An 18,354-nucleotide genomic window follows, 5' to 3' on the forward strand; every position below is an offset into this window, starting at 1 on the left:
GCCGGGGCAGGGGGGGGGTGCGGTGACGGCGGCTGGGCGCGGTTTGAATCCTCGGAGGGAGCGAGGCAGCCCCCAAGGGGCGTGGGGGCGTCGGAGCCGCGCGCCGGGCGTGGGAGCCTGTGGCACCGGTAGTAGGGACCCCCGCCCCGCGCCTCCCAGCTCGGCCCGAGCCCGGTCTCGCCGCTGGGACCCGAGACCTGCTCGCTAGGCCGCGTTCCCGCTGAGCCCCCCGGGGCCGCCGCTGAGCCCCCCGCCCCGCCCCGCATCCCCCCGGGGCCCCGCCCACCCCCGGGGGCCCCACGCCCCGCCCCTCCGCCAGGCCCCCCCACGCCTCCCCGGGGCCCCGCCCCTCCGCCAGACCCCCCCCCCCCCAACGCGTCTGCCAAGCTCCCTGACACCTCCCTGGGGACCCCGCCCCACATCTACCTGGGGGCCCCGCCCCTCCATCAGGCCCCCCCAACGCCTCCCCATGCCCCACCCCTCAGCCAGGCCCCCTGTCCTGCCCCTATGCCAGCCCCCCTATGCCTCCCTGGGGCGCCCTGCCCCACATATCCCTGGGGCCACGCCCCTCCGCCAGGCCCCCCCCAACACCTCTGCCAAGCTCCCTGACGCCTCCCCGGGGCCCCTGCCCCACATCCCCCTGGGGCTCCCCACCCCTCTGCCAGGCCCCCCCAATGCCCCCTGGGGCCCCGCCCCACTACCAGGCCCCCTGGGGCCCCGCCCTGCGTCCCCTCGGGGCCCTGCCCCTCCGCCAGGCCCCCCGACGCCTCCCTGGGCCCCCCCCCGTCCCCACATCTCCCTGGGGCCCCACCCCTCTGCCGGGCCCCACCCCTCTGCCAGGCCCCCCCAACACCTCCCCGGAGCCCCTGACCCCGCCCCTCTCCTAGGGCCCCGAACACCTCCTCGAAGTTCCCTCTCCTCCGCCAGGCCCCCCAATGCCTCCCCGGGGCTCCCTCTCCCTGCCCATCGGCCAGGCCCCCCAACACCGCCCCAGAGCCCCCTCTCCCAGCCTGTCCGCCCCTCTCCCTGCCTGTCCGCCAGGGCCCCCAACACCTCCCCGGAGCCCTCTCACCCGTCCCCTCTGCCAAGCCCCCCAACGCCTCTCTGGAACCCCTGCCCCCCCCATTTGCAAGCCCCCCAACACTTCCTCGGAGCTCCCTCACCCTGCCCATCTGCCTGGCCCCCCAATGCCTCCCCGGAACCCCCTCTCCACCAAGCCCCCCAACACCTCCCCGGAGCCCCCTGACCCCTCTCCTCCACCAGGCCCTCCAACGCCTCCCAGGAGCCCCCTCTCCCCACCCCGTTGCCAGGCCCCCCAACGCCTCCCTGGAGCCCCCTCTCACCCGCCCTCTGCCAGGCCCCCCAACACCTCACCAGAGAACCCTACCCTGACCCTCCACCATGCTCTCCACTCCACCCCCTTGATACCTCCCATCACCCCACCCATCACCCCACCCATCCACCAGGCCCCTCTGCCAGCCCCTCTGCATGCCTCTCCAGAGCCCCCCACATGCCTCTGCCATACCTCCTCCCCCCAGCACCTCCCCAGACCCTTCTGAGACCTCACACCTCATGGTGGGGGGGCTGACCCACCCCCCACCCAAAACACCCTGAAACTGTCTGGCAGATTTAGCTGGTGGGAGCCCTGGGCTATCCCTACCTCCTTCACCCTTCTTTGAGGACAGGGCATGACCCTGCCCCAGAGTCCGCTTAAGGCTCAGAGAAAGCGGATGGGGTGTATTTTACTGCATCGCCAGCGCTATGGCAGGGTGCTGTGCTTGGCCCTAGGAGATGGTCCGTACGGAAGTCTGCTTCTGCTCTGGGCTCTGCACTGCCCTGTCCCAGTACCAGTGAGCCTCCATCAGGCCTAGTTTATGAAATCCATTCTGGGTGTGAATTATGTAGGAGTCTCAGGATTTCTAGACCCTGCACTTTGCCCTCAGTCCTGTATCCTCCCATTTATTTCTCTTACCATACATGTATATTTATTTTAACTGTAATAGGAGCATAGACTGTATAGGGAGAAAAATCTCTATGCTGGTGGTTTTACAGGTCAATCCAGCTATCTTCACCACGTTGGGCTCTGCTCTATCCCTCAGCTTTATACACCAAGGGCTGATTCTAGGTTACTTTGTCATTGGTAAACAGTTAAAAGCATCTGCCTACCAGCCACATGAACTGGGATACACAGCTCAACTCCATATTGACTGCAACAGACAGCAACGTGGCTAAAATAAAGGCAAGTTCAGCTGCATTGTCATCTCTGTCTTGTGGCTTAGACTCTCACTCCAGGCAAGTCCTATTTAAACAAGTGCTGGATCCCTTGGTTCCTTGAACTATGTCGGTAACGTTGCTGTAGGTGAAGTCACCGGGACTGGTTTCTGTAGCTGCTTTGGCTCGTATTAGGTTTCAGAGTAGCAGCCGTATTAGTCTGTATCCTCAAAAAGAAAAGGAATAAATTTGTTAGTCTCTAAGTTGTCACAAATACTCCTTTTCTTTTGGCTAGTATTGTATCTGTTGTAGAGCTCCCTGCCCTCTAGAGACTGGTTGAATGTTGCACATTGATGGTTGGATTCAACTGAAAAATGATTTTCACACAGGTCTTTTTCAGTACTAGACTGGAGGTATCAAGGCTCCAGTGTCCCTAGAAGGGATGAAAATGGAAATGCTTCTGCAAATATTTCAAGGATGTAAATGCTCAGGAGTAGGGAGCGATTCCTCAGGGTGATTCAAGGCCCTAGAAGAGAAAAGGGATGAAATGGGAACGCAACATGGATTGGGCACTGGACTGAGAGGAATCACCTAATTCCTGTGTAATAAGCAACTTCTAGAACTGGATGGGTATCCACTGTTTGCAAACATCACAATCCAGGCCTCTTTGCCAAAATAAAATCCACCTCTGTGTTTACTGCAGATACTTACGGAAATTACGTCCTCAAGGTCCTCTGTGCAGTTTGTTTTTGTCCCTTCAGTGAAGAAAGATTCTCTTGACTTCCCCAAGAAAGTTGGATCTTTTGTTGAGCCAGGATTATTCTGTCAGCCCTGCAGAAGCTTTATTATATAACAGTTCAGAGGAAGGGGTGTGCTCTTTTGGATAGATACAAGTGGTTTTCTTTAAAGACCAGCAGATGAATACCTCGGGTTTTGTCAGACCTTCCTGCGATATCCACCCCATGAAAGGGAGCCAATTTGTGGGTAGTGTGATGTGCAGCTCTGAGATGTATTATTTTATCGTTAGAGCCAGGGAAGATGGCTGTGTTATAGAGAAGGCAGCAATAACGTTGGGGGAGAGTGGTCTAATGCTTAGAGTGGGGAATTGTGCTTTGGGATTGCTGAGTTCTGTTCCCGCTTCTGCCCCAATTTACTGTTTCGACAAGCCCCTGAGCTAGTCTCTTCCTCAGTTCTCCCCATCTATAAAATGGGAGATTATGGGCTATAGAGGGTGCTAGAGGTACATGGTTGTTTTAAAGCTACTGGTGCTGTTCCTAATTAATCAGCCACGGGGGGAAGGGAAACACTTACACTGCAGTTCAGTCTGGCTAGAGATCATACAGACCTCTAGGAATGCTGTTAGATTTTTCCAAGTTCTGTGACTATCCTTATGTACCTAATATGGTAATTGTTTCACATAATTAAAAACATGTCTCTTGCAAACATTTTTCATAGATTTAAAAGTCAGAAGGGACCACTGTGAAATCTAGTCCGACTTCCTGTATAACACAGACCATAGGACCTCCCTGAATTCATTCCTGTTTCAACTACTTTCCCTTCTGGATTTGCCCCACATACTTCACCCTTCTGTTTCTCTGTTCACTCTTCATCACTGTTGTTGCAATTTAGTTGATTTGAGAAGTCGTCATTGAGAACATGAGGGCATTTCCTAACCTGTCCTCTGGTGTTAACACCCCATCCTCCTTCTATCTGAAGACAGATCCACTGTGGAAAGCCGTGTGAAGCACCCTACCACTCCTTCCTGTAACTTTCCCTGTCCTTTAGTGTCTTTACCACTTAATCTGGTTTCTCTTTCTCTATTACAGCAGCGTCTGAACACAATCAGCATCTCTTCCAAAGGTAACAGCCTGTTTGTCTCAAGCATTTCGAAAAGCACTTGCTACCATAGCATTGAGGTTCTATAGGAATATCCATTGCGTTGTACAATCCTGTGTTGTTGTTGCTGTGTCTCAAATGGATAATTATTCTTGTCTTTATTTTTGTTTTGTAAAAGCTGTTGATGCCTTGGGGTTAAAATCCAGGCAACTTCTGTACCCATGTAGCAACGCAATGGCCATTTCAAGCCCCTCTTATTGGTTATCCGCACAGCGGTTCCAGGGTGGGCAGACCTGCCTGTTCTAATGACTCCACGTGATTGTATAATTTAAGCAGAAATAAGAAAGAATCTAGTTTCTGCTTTTGAAAACTTCAGTTTGGCCTTTTCCAAGTTCCTTGTCTTGGCACTAGCTGAGGCAAGTCTAACAGTGTGGTAAACAAGTGGGTTCCCTTCCCTGCAGCCCTTGTAACTCCTGTTACTTTTGATCTCTTAGTGGATTTGCTGCTGGACAGAATAAACACTGAGAAGGTTGCATTTGATGAGTCTCTGGCTGGATCTCGGCAACCGTGTCCTACCTGCCTAAGTCTTCCACACTGCAGGATGGCAACAGAGGAGCTTGCAACCATCAGCAGTCAGCTGCATTCGCAAGCTAAGGTAACTCCAGAGTGCCGATGACATTAGCCTCTCTACTAAGGGGAAAGAGACAGGTTTCACTAGTGAGCTTAAAATACACACTTCTTACACTGGATGCCCTGGACTGTGGGGATCCTCTGTTTGTCACACGATGGGAAAAGCCTCTCCCTGTTGAGCCAGTGGATATTGCTCTTTGAGACAGCTGGAAAGGTCTCCACATGAGGATTTGAGGTGTTCCTTTCTCTCCCCATCACCCTGCTTGAGAGTGTGTTGCCTCTGCAGCACCCCCGATTCCTGCCAGCACATGGCTGAAGCTGCAGGGACACTTCACTTGTCCTTTAAAGCAAAGTAACTTCCCAGGATCACTAACTTTCCTTTCCTCTCTGTCAGGTCCCCTGTATCCCTTTGAGCACTGAATCTTCTCCCTGCCCCTGATCACAGCCTTTATCCTTTCAAGAGGAGGGTCATAGGAGATTCCTTGGAAGCCCCTCTATCCTGCTCAGCCGAGTGTGGTTGCTTTTAGAGTCAGTCTTGAGGTGCCCCACAGCATTCCCAGCTTCTGAAACTGAACTGACTTGCACAAGACAACTGAGTTCTTCCCTGCACTCAATTATTTCCATATGAGACTTGTTCTCATCCTGCTCTTCCCCCCAGGTCATTGAGTCTCTCACCCAGTCAGTAAATCGACTGAAGCAAGAGAAGGAGCTCCAGCAACAGCAGATCCATAATCTGGAAGGTATTGATGAATCACTTGGCTTTGCAGTCATTCTGGGATGTTCAGAGATTGCTCCTCATCTGACTGTTCGGGATCCTGTTGATGAGACAACAGGCTGTGAGTGCAGTGCCCCAATGGGGCACAGTCCAGTTCGCTATTCTGCTGAATACATAGAGCTCAAACCTAGAGTAGACACCTGGTGTCCCAACTCATAGTCCTTTGCTCTAAGCCTTACAGAATACAACCTTTACATCTGTTGGTACAGATGCTTGTAGGTTGTTGGCTCAGATGTTGGAACTCTCACGGGTTCTACCCAAGAGTATCACTTGTTCAGAGTACGCCATGAAGACCGGACTCCCCTCATGCCCCTGGAGTGTGCTGGCAGAGTGGTGAAGGGAGCTCTGGAACTGGTACCGATTTTGCTGTACCATGTCAGGGGATCAGCAGAGGCCCCCCGCGTGCTCAGTCCAGTGCCATACATCAGCAGTGAACTGACTTTTGAGACCATTGTACTGTGTATTATTCAACCCCACCCTTCCCGTTGCAGGCTGAAGCCTAACCATTTTCTGTTGTTTTGCTTGCTGTTGCAGAGGAGGTTGGTCGATTGCATAACAGCCCTCAGAGTGGCTTGGAGTCCCTGCTGGGGCGGAGAATGGAAGGGCTGAAGAGCGAGCTTCGTAACTTGCGACAGCAAGTGTTTCACCAGCCGGATGGAGATTGCACCCCGGATCCGTATCCCAGCTCCAGCGTCATGCAGGAGGTGCATGAGAGGTCAGCTCTGGGGCTTTACAGCCATGTGGGTCATGGGAAATTAAGGCTGTTGCTTCCTTTGTTAATAAATTTGTTAGTCTCTAAGATGCCACAAGGACTTCTTGTTGTTTTTGCTGCCACTCTGAAACCTTTCCCCAGGGGGTAACTCTCTCTCTCTTTCATTTTAGCAAAAAGCTCCTGTGGCGCGAATATGAGTGTGTGAGGCGAGAGGTGGATCAACTGAAGCACAAGCTCAGTGAGTGTTGCTCTGGACTGCTCCCCATGCGGGTCACTGCCCTGTGGGCCTGACAGGTGACTGGAATCGGGAGGGAAGCAGCCTGCAGTTGAGAGCATCATGTTATTTGTTGTCGTGGACAGTTTGCTCAGGAATGGAAGAGATGGGCATGCTGTGGTGAATTGGCAGAGTTGGAGGGGAAGTGTGGGAGCATGCACAGGGCTTGCTAGCTCAGTCAGACTCCCAGCAGGGCATTGGCAGAGCTGTGGGAGGGGAACATGCACTGGGTCTCCCAACTCTGTCTGACTCTGAGTGTTGCACTGTGGTGCTTTGAGAGATGGGGTCCATTCAGTGAATGGTTGGTGCATTGCAATACGCTTCTGTATCTGTTTTTCAAACGTCACCCCTGCCCTACCCTTAGAGAGGCAATGGGGGGAGGGAATTGATAATGATACTGACTTCCTTTGTAAAGTGCTTTGAGATCTACTGCTGAAAAGTGCTATGTGCGAGCTGGCTGGCATTGTTATTACTGGGCCTTTCTCAAGGATGCTATGGGATGTCAAGTACCTTGGCTGGGCATAGACCTGAGACACTCCTGGAAATGCCTTGGTCCTAGATTATCAAACTGTGGCTCTACTCTTCAAAGCAACTGTGTAAAAATGACCCCTTCATACTCATGAGCCACCGCTCAGTCAGATTGTCCGTTTATAGCAACTAGGTTTTAACTACTTCACTCCTATTAGCGGTGCAGAGCTGACATAACCATGGGAGAGGGAGCTGGGTTCTATTCTGGCTCATGAATCATAAACAGAATCTCCAATTATGGGCTAAATTCTGTTCTCCCTATATGGCAGCAGCTTCTGTGGAGGCAGTTAAGTGTCTTACCTGTAACCAAGGGCAGAATTTGAGGTGCAGAATCTTTGGTAATTACATGAAACAGAAGGAACCTAGCTTGACTCTCAGATGCCAAACTGAGTTTACTGCAGCAACTCTGTTACCTTCCAGTAAGGCCGAAAGTTCCCAACAAGGATCAGGTCCCCATTGTGCTAGGTGCAGCATAAACACACGGTGAGAGTCAGTCCCTGTCCCAAAGGGTTTATAATCTGAAGAGACAAAACACAGAGTAGGGGAAAGGAATATAACCATCATTTTTACTACTTATAAACTGAGCATGTTGAATATAGTCATTGAATGGCAATAAACAAGGAACCACTAATGTCATTTTCACAGTAGAACTGTACGTAAAGGGCTTCGTGTCGATAACAGCTTCCCCATTTGTGCCTGTTATATATCTGTGAAAGCAATAAACCTGGGTATTGTATATGAGTCCCGTGGAGATCTGGCAGCTGCTCCTGCTGTTCACATGAGTTCCTCAGTAGAATGTAGCCCTGGCATGAGAGGTGCCCACTGAGCTTTGGAATGTGCCTGGAGGAAAGGGAGTGCCAAGGTGACTATTAAAAATCAGACACAGAACAGAAGTAGATTCTGCTCTGACTCAGCTCTCTGGCCAGAACCAACCCAGTTCACTAGGTAAAGTTACACTGCTTTCCTTCTCAGACCGACAGGAGGAGGATCTAGTCACTCAGATGTCTGAAACTGATGAAATGAAGAGAACTCAAAGTCGATACTGCAAGGTACATAGCTTTACAGGTTCGCCTTCCCCAGGCAAAATCATTACATGCATTTTTAAAGCATGTGATGGTTTGATAACCTGTGGAACTCACTGCTTTGAGATGATAGGAAAATTGTAAGTAAAATTCTTAAAAGAGGGGTTAGGCTCATGTATGAATAGTATCTGCAGTGCAAGCAGCTAGAGTAAATGACTGGCTGTTGATCCTTATGCTTCTGGCGTATATTGATCACCAGTTGGGGGCAGAAAGTATATCTTCTCTTTGGATAGTATTGTAAAACTATCCAGGAGATTTATGGGAGTTTTATATCTTCCTCTGAAGGCTGGAGAAAAGATCATGGATTTGATGATCTGTTCCCATATGGCAGAGCTGTTATTTCTCAGGCTTCCTGCATTAACAGCATCTAAAAGGTTTACTGGTGCTACATTAATCAACACCAGGATATTACTGTGTTTTCCAGTGTGCTTCAGATTTCAGTATTTATTCCTTAGGATAGAACCAACTCCTGTTTGCACCTGGAATTATGGGAGGGGTCACTGCAATCCCTGTTTATAAGGGGCCACGTTAATGAAATTAAACACTGAGACTCAGTAGTGAGGCCCAACTGTAGCAATTCTCTTTCCTATATAATTTAAGTGTTTATCAAACAATATTGGCGCGCTCACAGTATTTCTAAGACACCTGTCATATGGGTAGCTAGGTGCCATGTAGAAAACTAAGATCAGTATGGTAACTATTTCCCCTTGTTTTTTCCTAGCACCCCCCCACACCCCGTTCCTCAGAAGTTCTTGTTAAACCCTGGATTTGTGCTAGAAATGGCCCACCTTGATTATCACACACATTGTAAGGAGAGTGATCACTTTAGATAGCTATTACCAGCAGGAGAGTGGGGTGGGGGGAGAGAAAACCTTTTGTAGTGATAAACACCCATTTTTTCATGGTTTGTGTGTATAAAAACATCTTCTGTATTTTCCACAGTATGCATCCGATGAAGTGAGCTGTAGCTCAGGAAAGCTTATGCTCAAATAAATTGGTTAGTCTCTAAGGTGCCACAAGTCCTCCTTTTCTTTTTAGTATGGTAACAGTCTGCAGAGGATGACTTATTTTTATTTGATATTGATATTGCTGTAGTGCCATTGTGCAAGGTACTGTACAAACACAGTCCATGACCCAAAGAGCTAACAGTATAAGAAGACAAATGATATATGAAAGGTGGGGGGAGAAGAGTATATTCAAAATATATACAAGTGTTCATGTTCGTAAAAAAAAAAAAAAAAAGCCAGCATATATATCTAAGAGTTTCTGACTGTCCCCATCATAGCCATTGGAACTTGCTTGATTTCTTGTAGGCGTCACTGCAGAAGTTGGTGGGATTTGGAACAAAAGGTAGTGCCCTTATGAGTCACTTCAGGGAGGGCATTCTCTGCGTAAGGTGTGAAGACATTTGTGATTGAGGCTGGCAGAGCAGAGGAAGAGAAGGGATAATGCAGTGGGAAAGACATGGACAAGTAGGGAGGGGCAGAGTTGTGAAGGGCCTAAAATACATTGGAGCTAATAATCAGACCTGACTATACTTCTCAGCTAGCAGCAGTCGTCTAACCCTTTTAGAAACCACCTGCTGTCTGGCGCCTGTGGACAAGTAGCCCCCATAACCTGCTGCCCAAGAGACTCTGGTGGCACATTCTCAAACTGATTGGTGTTTTTATACATTATGGTTGGCCAAAATGCAGTCTGTGGGCCAAGCATGCACAGCAGAGATCTATAGTGTAGCCCTAATTTCCATTAAGGAGGCTGGGTCAAGGGATACAGATTCCAGTATGCTATACCCCATCTTGATCTGAGCACCCCAAACTGTAAAGGAAAGGTGAAGTGCTCGTTGCCATGGATAGCATGGTTTGTGTCAGCTGTGCTTTCCCCAAGCTGTTCCAGGCCCGTGCAGAGAGCAAGTCACACATGCATGTTCTGCTGGGCTCAGCACTGCTGTGTAGACTCAGCAGCTGTCTGTGAGGAGCCCTTTTGGCAGTGACTGACTGTCCCCCCTCATCCACAGATGCTGGAAGATCTGATGAACAGTCACAAAGCTCAATCTGATGACTTGGACAAAGCCAGGTTCGAGACGCGGAGCACCCAGCAGGAGCTCGGCCACATCAAGTAGGGGAAATGTACCTTCCAAGGGTCTTGTGGGACATATGGCACTACATGTGTGCACGCACCATGCATTGCTGGCAACGTGGGGTGCATTCCTCACCCCGCTAGGCTCAGCACATCAGCTGCAAGTGCAGCTCTTTGTATAGCCGCGGGATATTTCACCACAAACCACGTGGGAATGGCGCAAGTGTGTGCACTGCCGTGTGACCACTCCTCAGTGCCCCTGTGTGAAAGGAGTTGTGGGGAATATCCGCTCAGTTGCTAGTAGGCAGGTGTCCACATCACAACTAGCACTAATAGACCCTATGCTTCCGCCCTCAGAGAAGGCAAAGGTGAATTCCCCTCTTGCTTCTAGAGGGGGCCTCTGCAGGTCACGATTGAGGCCTGTTATTGAGGCAGTGTGGAGAAGCCGTCTCTGTACCTGCGTGGTGGATAGAGAACATCCATCGCCAGGGTTGCAATCCAGCACCTTGGCCAATGAGGCATTCCCCTTTTAGATGCATAAAGTGCCAAATTGCGAGCCCTGGAGGTTCCAGAACATGGGCAGGTCAGTTCAAGCTTGCCCACTGCTGGGAGAGGAGCCCCAGCTAGGGGCAGATGGAGAGTTCAGGCTCCATGGTCCATTCAGTCTTTGGTCTCTCTGCTGAGGCAGCTAACAAGGGGACTAGTTGTGATGGTATCTGTTTGTGATGGAGACACGTATACCTTGGGAACTAGACTGAGTACCCCAATTTACTTCACACAGGCACAGAGCAGCCATCTAGTGTGAATGACTTCCTGCCGTTCCTATTCTGGGCTGACCCTACACTGTTGACCTGGAGATGAAAGGCTCCATGTCTAATCATGGCACTCCTGTGCCCTCTAGTCCAAGTGCATAGACAGCGTGTAAGCAAGCATGCTCATGTTCCCCCTCCACAAACCCTCTATCATGGGCACTGACTGACTTCTGAAGCTCCTTCTCTGTCACTCACTGAGTGAACCCACTTGGTGCTTTTCAGAAAGTGGTGATTCCCCCCTTTAGTTCTTTCCCTTTCTAGCACCTCAGCAGGAATTCCCTTCTGCCTGGGGCCTCTTCTCTTCAAGAGACGCCCACTTGTGTCCCTTTCTCCATGCTCTCCTCTTGCTTTCCTGTGCTATCACGTTCCCACAATGGATCATGCTGAGGAAGGAAACGGACTCTACCTTTTGGCTGTGATCTCCACACAGCTGGGCCTTGCATGCTCTGGCCTCTTCCCTGGAGAGGATGGTGATATTAGCATTTCCCCTTCAGTAATCCTTAGCTCTGTGCTACTGTTCCTTTAATTGTGTCCTTGTCTTTCCAACCCAGCTGGCCCAGGGGTATCTGGGGATTCTGTGTGTGCCACTGTCTCTAACCCTCTTTCCTTCGTGCCCAGGTGCCACAATGGGATAATGTGTCACAGGACTGCCAAGTACCCCTTCAGCTGGTAGGCAGTGTTCCCTCAATGGTGTGCCCCAGACCTCCCTTCCCAGGGAAGCACTCTATCCATTCATTAACATCAGGCTGATACTGAAGACCTTTGCAATACAGCAGGGCTGGGACTATTTATTAAATATTTGTTCCTGAAAGGTCTTTATTTGAAATACCTGTGTTCTCTAGAGATGTAGCAGGTAAGTCACTGCCAAGCAGTATCGCATAGAGCCATTCATCCTGAAGGATCTCAAACAGTGTGCAGCGTGGTGACACCCACCACTCCAATGCTGTCACTACTGGGATAGCACCTGGTAGGCTCCTTAACAGCCAACAGCAACACTTTACCACAGTTTGGGGCAGGATGTGAAGCATATTTTTTTATCCACCTGAAAATGCATGGGATGGGAGGAGCCTGTGAAGGCAGAGTATAACTACAGTAGAACCTCCACGGACACCTCGGGAATAGAGGTTATTCGTAACTCTGAACAAAACGTTCTGGTTCTTTCAAAAGTTTACAACTGGACATTGACTTAATACAGCTTTGAAACTTTACTGTGCAGAAGAAAAACGCTGCTTTTAACCATCTTAATTTAAATGAAACAAGCACATAAACAGTTTCCTTAGCTTGTCAAATCTTCTTTCTTTTTTTTAAACTTTCCCTTAATTTTTTTAGTAGTTTACGTTTAATGCAGCACTGTACTGTATTTGCTTTTTTGGGGGGGGTCTCTGCTGCTGCCTGATTGCATACTTCTGGTTCTAAATGTGGTGTGTGGTTGACTGGTCAGTTTGTAATGCTGATGCTCCTAACTGAGGTTCTGCTGCATTGCAAATAGAATTAAGCTGGGACACTGGAGATGCATGCATGGCCTCTGCAGGGATGAGCCCTTCACATCACTCGGCAGTGCCCCATCTGATGGGCACATGTAGCACTGGCTGGCTCTGCAAGGAGCTGTGTCCAGGTCTCTCCTGGTGATTCTGGGCCTTTGAGGGAGATTGATGAGGAATGATACTAAAAACATTAGGCATTCCCTAGTGCTTTCCAGCCAAGGATCTCAAAGCCCTTTTCAGACACAATTCATTCTCACAACCTTCCTCTCCATCACCCCAGCAAGGTGCATGTGATGATGTTATCCCTCATGTTACCGATGAGGAAAGGAACAGTACCAGAGCTGGGATTGGAACCCAGGTGTCCTGACTTCTTGTTCTCTCTTCTGGTACCCCTTTTAATCGCTTATATTCACCCCTACCCCCCAAAATCCATAAATAACCATTAGTGTTCTTAGTGGAAAATATCTGTGAAAACATTCATGGTCCAGCATGGCTCTGTTATTAGAATCTCCTTGATGAATTTGTTCTGACATCAGAAACCAAACTTGCCTCCTGTACTATAATAACCCACTGTGGAGGATGTTCTGTTAACTCAGTGAGTCATCTCCAATAATGAGATTTAATTGCAGTTCTCCTGTAATTAAATATTGATTCTCTTTCCCTTCCCTTTCTGTAGAAGCCTCAGGTCTCCCTGCCCCCCATGCCCCACGCCCCCCATGCCCCACACCCCACATACAAGAGTTGCTTAGCAGAGCTGAATCTACCTTGAACCATGAGTTTACCAAAATCCCTCATTGCAGAAAATCCAAAGAATGAATTTTGTGTCTCTCCTGGCAGCTGTTTCTGTCCCTGGAGCTAATCAGTGGTGTTGGTTTTGTTTCAATCAGATCCACGGTCACTGACCTGAAAGACCAAATGAAAAATCTGCCCTTGGAAGAGAAGTCATACACTAAGCCTGTAGGAAAGGAAAGTGCTCATGGGAGTAAGTGATGCTAGTCCTCTTGGGTAGAGCTGGTTGGGAATTTTCTGACAAAATAGAGTTTTGTTGGCAAATGCTGGTTTGTTGAACCTGAAATGTTTTTTGGAAACATCCTTGGGTTTGACAGACTTTCATCAAATCACAGCAGGGTTCCAATAGAAACCTGCCTGGTTTGCTGGTGGGCTCCTGAGGATCCCAGGGCTTCCAGGGTCTGTGGCCCTGGGGTAGCCCAACCATGTGGACCGCCTGGGGGCCAGGGAGCAAGGGGCTTCCCGGGTCCGTGACTCTGGGCAGCCATGCCCTGTAAGGGATTCCAGGCTCCCTGCCTGAAAGCCTCCGAAGTCCTGGCTCTAACTAGGGCTCAGCTCCCTGGCTTGCAGCAGAGAGCCTGGAAGTCCTGAGAATTCTAGTAATGTCGCTTTATTGGACTCCCTCTCCAGATAAACTACTTCTTGCCCTTGGGACGTGATTATGGTCGGGGATAGTCAGGAATCTGGCTGGCTTCTCCGTTTCCTTCATCTCACCTATGATCCTGCTTGGTTTGTCTTTAATCATGGAGTCAGAGATGGGAGAGTTCAGTGCAGTGCATTGCCTTCAGTGCGTGTTCAGCATGTGTCCAGTGCACTTCCAGTCTCGATTTACATGATTCAGGGCCTGGTTCTCCATCCCTTTCTTCGTTATTTACACTAGTGCAGAGTAGGAATACGATGCTATGAAACCAGAATGGTTGTATTGCCTATGAAGATAGTGAGGAATCCGGCCTATGGTCTTTAACCTTGAGCTCAGCTCTCAGCTTATCCTGCTTGTTGGTGTGTTTCTCTTAGTGGAAAGCAACGATGTGTTGAGAGAAGAGGAGATATTTTCTTCCTCCCTGAGTGATGATTCTGCCTCTGAGCTCAGTCTCACAGATGTCAGCTCGGATGAGCTCTCTAGTGCCACAGAGATTAAGGAGCCTGAAGGTAAGAGAAGTATAGCTGGCTTAGGAGCCCTTGATACCCTAAGAATATAGTTGTTTTCAGTGGGAACGTGGATGTGTGACTGCCTTGGGGGGAGAGGGGAATCTCTTTTTACGTCCAGTCCCTATTTTGTGTCCCTAAAAGTGTTTCAGTATTTGTAATGCCCATACTAAGGTCAGACTCACAACTTGACAAGAGCCCGAAGGCCGTACCCAAATTAGGTGTATGTATTTGGCATCTAAATATGGGAGGCAGCATGATCTAATGGTCAGAGCATTGGACTGGGAGTCAGACTTCTTGATTCTAATCCCAGCTCTCCACTTGCTAACAGATTTACTTTCCAGGGCTCCTTGTCGATCTGTTGTCAGGCCTAATCAGGTGGAAGGTGCTGTGTAAACAGAAGTATTATTTTGCATAAACTAGAGCATCCTGCAGCCTCTCACATCTGTACTATTGAGTGGCAGTCCTGAGGAGGGAGGGACCTTATCTTCTAGCATGCAGTGACCCAGAGGCTTTCCTTTGCATGTTGGTGTCTAGTCTGTCCAAGTTGTGTACTAAAGATTGAGACGGTTTGTAGTCTGCATTGTAGAACTTCACTTTCCCCCCCTGTACCAAAGCATTGGGGGGAGGGATAGCTCAGTGGTTTGAGCATTGGCCTGCTAAACCCAGGGTTGTGAGTTCAATCCTTGAGGGGGCCATTTGGGATCGGGGGGGGGCAAAAATTGGGGATTGGTCCTGCTTTGAGCAGGGGGTTGGACTAGATGACCACCTGAGGTCCCTTCCAACCCTGATATTCTATGATTCTATGATCTTATGCTGCTTTCTTCTCTAATCTGATACGGGCAATCTAGAATGCTGGTTGTGATGATTTGGGGGCTCCATCTACACAGCTTATGAATTGATTACAGTTGTGAAGTTGTTAAGAAATGTTTGTATCATGGAATGCCTTTATGTATATATGGTATCCGCTATGCTTGTGTCGGGTCTTTCCAAACTACAGACAGGGGTGGGTGGCTAGAATTTAATGGCTGCCTATCCAGCTGGAAACACCTGAATGAAAATGGGTTAGTTGAGGCCAGAAGATATTTTTCCCAATTTGTCTGCAGGGAGTGGGGGAAGTGGAGAGAGTGGAAAGGATGAAGACAAAAGTGAGAACGGGGGAGTTTAAACAGCCCCTGAAAGCCACATGGGGAGTTTTGGGCAGGAGAGGGTAAGGAGATAGAAGAGCCAGGGTCAGAGAGGTGAGGTGGGGTGGGGAGAGAAGGCTCCATGTTTCAGAACACAAGCTAGGCACTGCAGCAGAAGGACCCTGGATGTCCCCAGAGGACTCTGATCCTAGCCCAAAGAAAGCTGTCTAGTAGTGAGGAAACTGAGGCAGGGAAATGCAAATAGGGTTTATTGTTTGTATTGATCTGTGTATTTCTTGTGCAGTTAAGTAACAAGCTGTGCTATTAGAGTCCTTTGCAAAGTGTCTGTGCACTGCATGTTGCTCCTAACACACGCCCCTTGAAGTAAATGAGACCCAGAACACCCCACAGCTGGTGTTCTGGGAGAGGAAAGGTTTCAGCTGAGGGGGGTTGGAGGAGGAAGAAAACCCTCAGTGGCCACCACTGTTTCCCAGGGGCTGGACAATGGGCTGCATAATCACAGCTCCCAGGATCGTGTGCTAGACAGTGGGTCTGTGTCCTGAGTGTGAGCCTAGAAGCCCCAAGATAGGGACAGTACATGGGTTCTCTTTAGACATTGGAGGCTTACAAAAGTCTGGTGAGTGGCCAAGAGGGGCGCTTGACTGGGCCTGTGACACTGGCCTCCAAAGCACTTAGATCATGGTTCAACTGTGGTGCCCTATGGTGTCCGTTGTTGGAGCGTCCCTTCCAGCCTTGTTTCAGGGTAACATTAAGCTGCAATATGAGGGCCAGTTCTAATACTACCAATAATAATTATACTGAGCATTCCCCAGGGGTGCCAGGAGGTCAGTTTTTAATGTCACTCCATGTTTGGTTTGGTGCTGACACTCAGCCAATGAGGTTAGGAAGGTGAAAATCACCGATTTTTGAAAGGCTCATCTTCCACACTATATATCCCTTTGGATTTCAGCTTTGTTTCAGGATGTTAAAGACCCTTGGGTTTGCATTAACACTTAGCCTCAGGGGAATTCCCAGCTCCAGGAACAAAGGGGTTAATGTTCTTTTAAAGGAAATTCATGCCCTACTTCCGTAAGATGCTTAAGATTCTCGTGAATGGGGGCTTTAAGGTACATGAAATTGCCTTGAGTTCTGTTTTTTCTAGGTACAAATCCCGCTGAGTCAGTCTTTACTAGTAAAGCTGCTACAGTTAGCTGCTTTGCAGATGCAGTTGTAACATGTCCAGTTGTTAGGATGTTCCCTAAGCAATCTCCCCAGGACATATCAAGGGGTTAAATTCCCTTCTCCAATATTACTTGCAGGCACATGCCAGGGACTGAGTTTAACATTTGATCAGCAAAGCCCTGTGTCAGATAACATGCATAATTTCATAAGAGGAAGCTAGTTATCCTATATTATTGGTAGTAAATATTGATATCCTAGTAGCACCCAGAGGCCAGGGTCGGGATTATAGTAGGGGTGCCCAAAGGCTGCTAAGAGGCAGGGGCCATGATTAAAAAATATATGCCAATACAGATTAGTCAAACCCACATTGTCAATGTGTTTTCTTGTATTTGTATTTGCCTGAGTAGATGATGAATTGGCATTGCTTCGAATTCATTGGTGACTCCGAACCAGCAGCAGATCAGCTTTGTCCTCACTCTGCAGTTACAGGGAGGTCGTGATCAGGGGCTGCAGTTTACCCTTGGGCCATTTTTCTCGGTTGATAATGAGGACTTGAGCCTCAGAGTTCAGAGTATGGCTAACTCCTCTGAAATGTGTCTGTAGGATCCAAAGAACTCTCCACCCCAAGCCTGGAGCTGGAGGACAGCACCCCCAAGGAGGAGGATGGAAGCATGTCGGATGAGGACCTCAGCAGTGACCTGTTTGACAGTCTGCCTGAACTTAATCTGAGTGATCTTTAATGCTTAGCCAAAGAAAGCCCCCCTCTGTCAAATAAGAAAAATTAAAGATGGAAAGGGAATTGGCATCTCAAAATGGACAGGCTCCTCTTCTGAACTGTCAGCCACTTGGGCGGCTGGGGGTGGAGGGGTGTTGCAGTGGCCCAAAGTGATCCCTTTGCGGGAGACGGGCTCTGCACAGCCTGGTATCAGGCAATCAGCACCTCCACTGACTTTGACTTTCAAGTACTCCAGAAGAAACCGATTGGGCTGTGTATTCCTGAGCTTCAGGTTGTAAGATTTGTTCTAATTATGTTAGCTCAAGTGCTGGGCACATATATGGAGACCTGCTCTACCCTCTCTGCATGGGTGGGGAACAGAGCCCTAGTCGGTGATCATAAATTTACTTAGATAAGGGCCAAGAAGCCTCTAAGTGGCAGCTGAGTTTGCCAGGTGCTGGTAAATCCCTTCCCACTCAGGTAATTGAAGTGGTTTTAAAAGCTCCATTCTTGGAACAGTGTTTTCATGTCAATCATAAAGGGAAAATTGCTTTAATACAGGAGACGACAGCCGAAATGGAGAGAGGCTGCGGCCTAAAATCCTGCAATTCCTATTCTTCAGGCCTTGCACGTCTCGGGTGTTTTAAATAAAGTTTTCCTAAGTAATTACTCTGATTTTACACAAGTTACTTTATAGCAGGGAGCGGGGGAGGACAAGGGGAAGGAAGGGTGTGTGTTAGGTGAGAGTCAGTGTGCTTGACAGTCCAAGTCCAAGTTAGTGAGCGAGAGGAGGAGCCTAAGGGGCTGTGAAACAGGAGGGATGCAGAGATGCCACTAACCTTTCCCTGCCTCCTGCCCTTCCCCAAGTTACCAGTGTTGCTCATCCTGCAAAGTGGGTAGCAAAGGGAGGTGGTCCCGATTCGGGGGGAGGTGTTTAGTGCAGTGTGGCAGAGCTCAGTGTTTGAACAGCCAAGG

The 18,354-nt window shown here is 49.3% G+C and overlaps 1 protein-coding gene across 3 annotated transcripts; it reads left to right on the plus strand.

Moving 5' to 3' along the window:
• The first annotated feature begins 9 nt into the window (after positions 1 to 9).
• On the plus strand, positions 10 to 18,048 carry LOC140916356 (uncharacterized). 3 transcript variants are annotated; one of them, XM_073357885.1, is made up of 12 exons: positions 10 to 128; positions 2,053 to 2,239; positions 4,038 to 4,071; positions 4,542 to 4,702; positions 5,336 to 5,417; positions 5,987 to 6,167; positions 6,335 to 6,402; positions 7,939 to 8,015; positions 10,063 to 10,163; positions 13,308 to 13,402; positions 14,224 to 14,358; positions 17,268 to 18,048. In XM_073357885.1, the coding sequence occupies exons 2-12, from the start codon at positions 2,174 to 2,176 to the stop codon at positions 17,402 to 17,404; spliced, it is 1,137 nt and encodes a 378-aa protein (XP_073213986.1). In that variant the 5' UTR covers positions 10 to 128; positions 2,053 to 2,173; the 3' UTR covers positions 17,405 to 18,048. The 3 variants fall into 3 exon arrangements, with proteins under 3 accessions (XP_073213986.1, XP_073213988.1, XP_073213987.1); XM_073357887.1 differs by having other exon boundaries at positions 4,041 to 4,071; XM_073357886.1 differs by having other exon boundaries at positions 2,149 to 2,239.
• Positions 18,049 to 18,354: the final 306 nt, after the last annotated feature.

This window comes from Lepidochelys kempii, chromosome 8, assembly GCF_965140265.1.
Source record: "Lepidochelys kempii isolate rLepKem1 chromosome 8, rLepKem1.hap2, whole genome shotgun sequence".
Classification (NCBI taxonomy): domain Eukaryota; kingdom Metazoa; phylum Chordata; order Testudines; family Cheloniidae; genus Lepidochelys; species Lepidochelys kempii.